The 6,692-nt window shown below is 47.3% G+C and overlaps 1 protein-coding gene across 3 annotated transcripts in view; it reads right to left on the minus strand.

Annotated features, from left to right (window-relative positions):
* Positions 1 to 194: 194 nt before the first annotated feature.
* Arhgap30 (Rho GTPase activating protein 30) overlaps positions 195 to 6,692 on the minus strand; it is a 21,373-nt gene continuing 14,875 nt past the window's right edge. Inside the window, exons 6-12 of one of the 3 annotated variants that reach the window (XM_028787757.1) lie at positions 6,398 to 6,525; positions 5,758 to 5,932; positions 5,576 to 5,679; positions 5,421 to 5,495; positions 4,495 to 4,896; positions 2,957 to 3,234; positions 195 to 2,864 (exon numbers count right to left, since the gene is read on the minus strand). In XM_028787757.1, coding sequence (XP_028643590.1) covers positions 1,254 to 2,864; positions 2,957 to 3,234; positions 4,495 to 4,896; positions 5,421 to 5,495; positions 5,576 to 5,679; positions 5,758 to 5,932; positions 6,398 to 6,525 — 2,773 coding nt within the window. In that variant the 3' untranslated portion in view covers positions 195 to 1,253. Of the gene's footprint in view, positions 2,865 to 2,956; positions 3,235 to 4,494; positions 4,897 to 5,420; positions 5,499 to 5,575; positions 5,680 to 5,757; positions 5,933 to 6,397; positions 6,526 to 6,692 lie in introns of all 3 variants that reach the window. The other 2 variants (XM_028787758.1, XM_028787756.1) reach the window with 2 other exon arrangements.

Genomic DNA, 6,692 nt, shown 5'->3' on the forward strand with positions numbered 1-6,692 from the left:
AGAGAGAGAGAGAGAGAGAGAGAGAGAGAGAGAGAGAGAGAGAGAGAATGAATTTCTGTGTAGTTCTGTACTGTCTTACACAAACCACCATGCTGGACTGGAATATACATAGATGTCGCCATCCCTGAGTGCTCAAGTGCTGGGATTAAAGATGTGCCACCACACCTAGAAACTGCCACTTCTTAACTCTGAGATCTTTGACAAGCATTTTTTACTTAATTACAGCTCATTTTCTCTGTAAAATGGAAATAGCAATACCAACTTCACCAAATTAAGTGGATCAAACAAATTTAAGTGCAAAGTTTTTATGCACACAAACCTAGCCCAATTCCTGGCATTAGATGAACATTATGTAAATACAGGTTTCTCTTCCTCATTAATTGACCACCATGAACCCAGTTCTACTTTCTAGCTACAAGTTTCCATGACAACTGAGGAATAATATCTAAATAAGAAAAACGAGATATATACATTTTGGTAACATCCAAATGTGATACCTTTCACCCAAAACTTTAATAAGAGTAAGTACATACACTATTTAAATGTAAAAAAAAAATCAGCTTTTATTATCAAACAGCCACCATTGCTAAATGGGACCTGTAGCCCCAGCCTGTGCAGAGACAGTGCTAGAACCAGAGTGATGACATTCCCTGTTTCTAAAATAGGAAGAGGTTATTCTATTGGGAAAAAGAAAGACCAGAGAGATCTTACAGGACCTCTTCTACAAAATAATTGAAGGCAGAGGGTGTCATCCATTTCCTTCAGCAAACACTGAGGACTTTAAAGAGCTTCTTGGATATGTTTCTCCTACTCTGAAACTAAAGAGGGTCAGGAGATAGCCAAAGATCTGGGAACAAAACGGGTAAGCTATTCTATATCTGGTCCTATTTCTCCCACATCTATCCTAGGCTTCTGTGAAGAGAAGTTCACAGCCTCAGAAGAGGGCTGGAGTTTGACCGGAATTCCCCCTCTGTATTTAAATTTAAGAAAAAAAAAAGCTTCTACCTAACCTATGTTTGGGTTAATAATCACAACTCCATGGAAACAAAATTGCTCTATATTTCTTAAGACTCTGCTAAGACATGAGTGCTTTGTGTCTAACACAAACTCAAGTAAACCCAACAAGGCAGTGCCTCCCATGGTCAAAACAAATAGCTGGAGGACCCAAGCCACTGGAAGTAGACATCTCAGCTGCTGAGGCAAGTACTCCAGAGATCGGTGATGATTTCTTGGTCCCTCTTGTCCAGTTCTAATCACACTCCTTCATCTCTCCCATGATTAGTCTGTGTTTCAAATGCATATGTCTGGCGCTGAGGGGCCACAAGAGGGACAGCAGGGTGAAGCTCCCTAGGAGGCAGACTAAGCCTACTCCTGGGCTCAGACCCTTCTGTGCCTTCAGGTGGGAGTTCCAGACAGCTAAGGGGCCGGGAAGAATGGGCAGAGATCATACTACAAGGAGAGGTTCTGGAGCTGAAGCTATAATCCCCAGTACAGGTCTGGGTCCGCCAAACTCCCTGAGCCTCTGTCCTCTGGCGTTCCCGGGCCAGGGCCACAGCAGCATCAAAAGAAAGACTACCCCCATTCCTCCAGGAAGCTCGAGAACCCCAAGCTTTTTCTCCAGGAGTCCCATCAAGCCTCCCAGGCCTGGGACATGGGCTTGCAGGTGCTATGTGGATCTTGCTACACATTGGACTGGGCATCTTAGCAAACTGTGGTTTGGGGGGCACTACAGGAACAGAGCGGACCTGGCGGACCTGAACTGGGGTAGAAGCCAGACGCATGCCCACACCACCAGCTGACCCACAAGGACAAGGATACAGATCACATGTCTCAGGATTGAGCTGTCCCTCAGCTTCCGTCCCCTCTGGTTCAGATGGCTGTAGTGGGGCTTGTTCCATCTCAGAGGACTGTTCATTGATTTCTTCTGTACTTTCAACCCTCAGTAACTCGACATCTGGCCCTTCAGAGAGAGCCCCCTCTTCGAAGTGGTCACCAATGCCCCTCATGCCTTCAGTTTCTACATCTATACTTTTTTGTTCCTTGCTGACACCCTCTTCCTTCCCATCATCACCTTCTTCTGGACTTGTACTGTCTTCACTGTGTCCTTGGTCCTCTCCTGACTTACGGTCATTATTCTGCCTCAGTTCTTTGATCTCACCCTCTCTGCCTTTCTCACCCTCATGTTTGTGGACAACTTCCCAGCTCTCCTTAGGAACCAGGTATTCCTGGAGCACATGCTCTGGATCCATTTCAGCTTCTACTGGGGTGTCCTCTCCTTTATCAGCTCCTTCTTTTCTCCCGATCTCTCTCTCCTTCTCATCTTTACCCTGCTCTCCTCTTGTTTTGCCCATATCCTTGGTCTCCTCTATACTTTCAACCTCTTGACCTCTGGAATTTTCTTCCTTGGCCTCTAGCTCTTCCCTACTCCCTTCTTCAAAACTACCCATCACCGTGTGGCTTTTTTCAGCCTCCCCTCCTTCCTCATCAGCTTTTCCAGCCTGGATCTCAGTCTCTGGAGTTGCCTTTGCTTCTTCCCCGTTATCTGATGTGCTTCGGGGCTCGGCCTCCTTGTCCTGCCTGGTTTCTGAGCATGCCTGTTCTTCTTCAGCCTGTGTCAGAGGTTGTTTCCCACACGTTGCTGCCTCTTCCTCCAGACTCCCTACACCTTCCCAGTTGATGGGTTTAGGCCCCAGAAGGGGACTCAAATCATCATAGGCACTCAAGAAGACTTCTTCCCCATAGTCCTCTTCTACATCAGGCGTGGAAACAGCAGAATCAAGGGAACAGCAGTTAGGAGCCAGGACGTACTGTGCATCATCCAGAGACAGATCATCTAGGGGTGGCTCCACAGAGAACTCTTCCACCTGCAGGCATAACATTGTGGCTAAGGACCAGGTAGCCCTATCCACTTTCTGGGATATACACTAGTCATATACCCAGCGTATCTCCTCCTTACCTGAGGCCCAACTCTCAGGAGTTCCTCCAGGTAGCCCATCCCAGGGTCGTCCTCCCCAAGGGAGAAAGATGCTGCTCCTGCTGCTCCTGCGGCTTCTGCCTTGGCCACCTCCCTGTCCTCCACCCCCACCCACTCAGGCTCTGAGCTGCTCAAATCCTCTAGGAAGGAGAAGGAATCTTGCACCTCCTGAGACAAGGAGTCCTCCAGGGCAGGAGCCATGTCTTCAGGGCTCAAGTCATCCAGGGGACCTGGGACTGATCTTGACTCTGATTTCTCATCTATTGAGAGAAAGACAGTTCCAGGAATCAAGACATCAAAGTCAGCCCAACCCTTTCCAATATAGTATTTCTCTCATTGATGTTGCTAGGGGACCAGCACTCCTAGTATATAATAGTCTACATGGCTCATCCTCTCAGACCAGAATGACTAACTACTTATATAGCTCTCTTGGTTAGTTCTCACTGAAGTAGAAAGCACTATGGGTTATTTGTGTATTTCTTTATTTTTGAGGCAAGGTGTCACTACACAGCACTCCTTGGACTGGTCCTGGCGAGGTAAACCAGATTGGCCTCAAATTGACAGAGATCATCCTATCTCTGCCTCCTAAGTGTTGGGATTAAACACATGTACCATCATGACCAGCTCTAAGCATTGTGTTTTATAGTTTTACAATGAATTTTCCTGTTTTCCCTGAAGAATAAAATATTACATGGAGGGGTTAGAAAGATGGTTCTGAGCCGGGTGGTGGTGGTGCATGCCTTTAATCCCAGCACTTGGGAGGCAGAGGCAGGCGGATTTCTGAGTTCGAGGCCAGCCTGGTCTGTGGTACAGATAAAACCTGAACGTCTCTGTACTTATCTCTCTCACTTACGTCTGCCCTATGCAACCTCAGGTCTCCCATCAGTGACACTTTGGGATGAGGAATCAGAGCATGGGTCAGATCCTAGCTTTGCTTCGCCCTACCTAACTCAGTAGTAAATTGTTTAAGATGACTTTCAGGCTCTTGCTGTAATGTGAGAATAACAATACTTATATCTTCATACTATGAAAAAAGGAAGTGAGCAAATGCCTCCCGATGCTCAGCACATGTTGATAAGTGTTGGCTAGCTCTATAACCCTGGCTGTCTGTCCTGGAACTCATCTGTAGACCAGGCTGGCCTCGAACTCAAAATCCACCTGCCTCTGCCTCCCAAGTGCTGGGATTAAAGGCGTGCGCCACCACCGCCCGGCTGCAGTGACTCTTAAAACCAGCTTTTACTTACTCACATTTACTAAACCCCTTCCGTGTCTGGCACACAATCTCTATTCCTTGAGTAAATCAGTGGACTTGAAGCCTAACATAGATTCCCCTCCCTGCGAACTTTATATAACATGATAATATTATGGATTCCCAAACTTCAAATCTAGGCAGGCAATATCAGGCAACACAAAGTCTAAGAGTTGAGGCCTCTGACCTTCCAAGCCTACATCCTCAGCCCAGAACTTCAACCTAAATTTCTAGACCCCTTACCAGCCCTAGGCAATCTCCAAGTTCTCACCTGGGGGGCCAGGGCCAAGGCCTGGGCCTGGGCCAGGACCTGAGGCAGGGCTTGGCCTGGGCTGTAGGGCAGGACACTCAAGGCCTCGGGTGAGCCTGACCAAGGAGACGTTAGAGATGATGTTTGGAGGTACGCTGAGGATAGAGGTTATGTGCAGAGGGAGGTTGACGTTGTAGGGATCTGAGATGTGGACGCCAGCACAGCGCTCCGCTCGACTGCTCCCTAAGGCCCGAACAGCCGACCGCCCAGCTCGTGGAGTTCCTGGCTCAGAATTCGCACTGCCCTGTGCCTCTGCTTCGGACTCTTGTTCACCTTCTGCTGCATCCATGGAACTACTCTCCAAGTTCTCAGTCATCAGTGAGCTTGGCTGAGAACTGCTGGACCCCACCAGTCCCTCTGGCTCTGTAGAAGAGAGAGAGGGTCAGGTAGTCATTAGCCTCAGCTTCAAGGGGTCTTGACAGCTCATGTAAGACCTCATCAGCTCTGTTTTCTTAGATTCTAGAGGCAGGAGAAGTGGAAGGTACCAGACCCAGGTTCCTTTAGCCACTACTGCAACTTATTGACCCAGTCAGCAGATCAAAAGTCACACCTACCTAATGGATCTTCTTCCTCTCTGTAGATACAGTCACCAGCTACCACTACCACACACATGAGTGTTTATGCTCGCCTATATACATACCCAGAGTCTCCTTCACATACAAATACTCATGAATACACTCAGAGATCAGACAATAGGTTCATCACTGTAAAACCTGGCATCTACCTCCAAGACTGATATATTAATAGGAACTCATTAATTTTTTTTTAATTACTGGGCATAGTTGGCTACACTTGTAAACCCACAGGCCTTTGCTGCTGTTGTCACAGCACATACACATTCACGGACACGGACACGGACACACATAAGCACTAAGACCTCTACTCACCATCACTGGCCCCAGCGGCAGCACTCAGAGAGTCCATGCTTTTAGCAGGCCGCAGTGTCCCCTTACTGGATTTTTCTTCTGAAAATATGGATGTACATAGCACCAGGACCTTGCACATACTCAGCAGAGTCCTACCCCCACCATTCCAGACTTACCCCTGTCCTCAGTCCTCAGTGGAAGTTTACGTTTTGTCTCGTGTCCAGAGCGACCCAAATTGAAGATAGAGCGCCATTTCCTGACCTTCAGTGACCCCTTTCTCCTGCAGATAATGAAGATACAATCAGGAGCACAGCCTGGTGATCCGTCAAGGGAAGGAGTCCCAGGAAGGAGACCTTACTTGTGTTCTGCAATCTCAATGATAGTATGGTAGGGTCGGATCTGTGGAGGTCCATCCCCAGCCTGCAAGACACTAGGCAAGTGGTACGGAAGAGATGTAGGCATGAGCTCCTCCGAGCTGCCTGATGCCCGGGCTCCTGGAAGTGATTTCCATCCGCTCTCCAAATCTACACCAGCTAGGAAAACAAAAGGAACTGGCCAGTCAAAAACAGAGCCAAGAAAGGAACCTCAAGTCCCCAGTCTATCCCTACCTCACCAATTACCAAACTAAAGATATATTCAGAGGCTTTTGGAAATAGACCCTCTGTATCCATTTCAGAAGGCTATTCTCACAACAAAGGGGACCAGGAGATCCCAAGAGGTGCTGCAAAGGCCAATCTGTATGCTACAATGACAGTAGAAAGCACCTGCCCAGGCCCTAGCTGTATTAATATCTCTCCAGTGGCCTCTGTATATGACGATCGCCTACTTCTCTCTATGAGACAGTCTTCCTACCCACAATATGGGAAAACTGAATTAAGAGACTTTGAGACTCTCTATACTTGATCTTAGTTAAAAGGCCACAAAACAACTAAAGCTGTCTCTAACATGATTCCCCTGGCAGAGAGTGGCGATATGTAATGGACAGAGAGGATACTAACCAGAGAGGGAATCACCCCTAAAGAGCTGGTCCACATGGGTGAGGATGAACTCCACAACAATGGACTGCACACGAACCTCCATGAACGCTGCTGTGCCATTGAAGCCCGAGGCCTCTATGTCCTTAGACCTGTAAAGATGTGGAGTCGGTCCCTCCCATGTCTCAAAACACTTTTCCTATCTAAACTCCTCCTGAAACATATATGTGTGTAAATATATATGTATGAATACACACCACACACACACACACTATATATATATATATATATATATATATATATATATATATATATATAT

The sequence above is a fragment of the Grammomys surdaster genome, unplaced genomic scaffold (assembly GCF_004785775.1).
Source record: "Grammomys surdaster isolate TR1022 unplaced genomic scaffold, NIH_TR_1.0 125672, whole genome shotgun sequence".
NCBI classification, from domain to species: Eukaryota; Metazoa; Chordata; class Mammalia; order Rodentia; family Muridae; genus Grammomys; species Grammomys surdaster.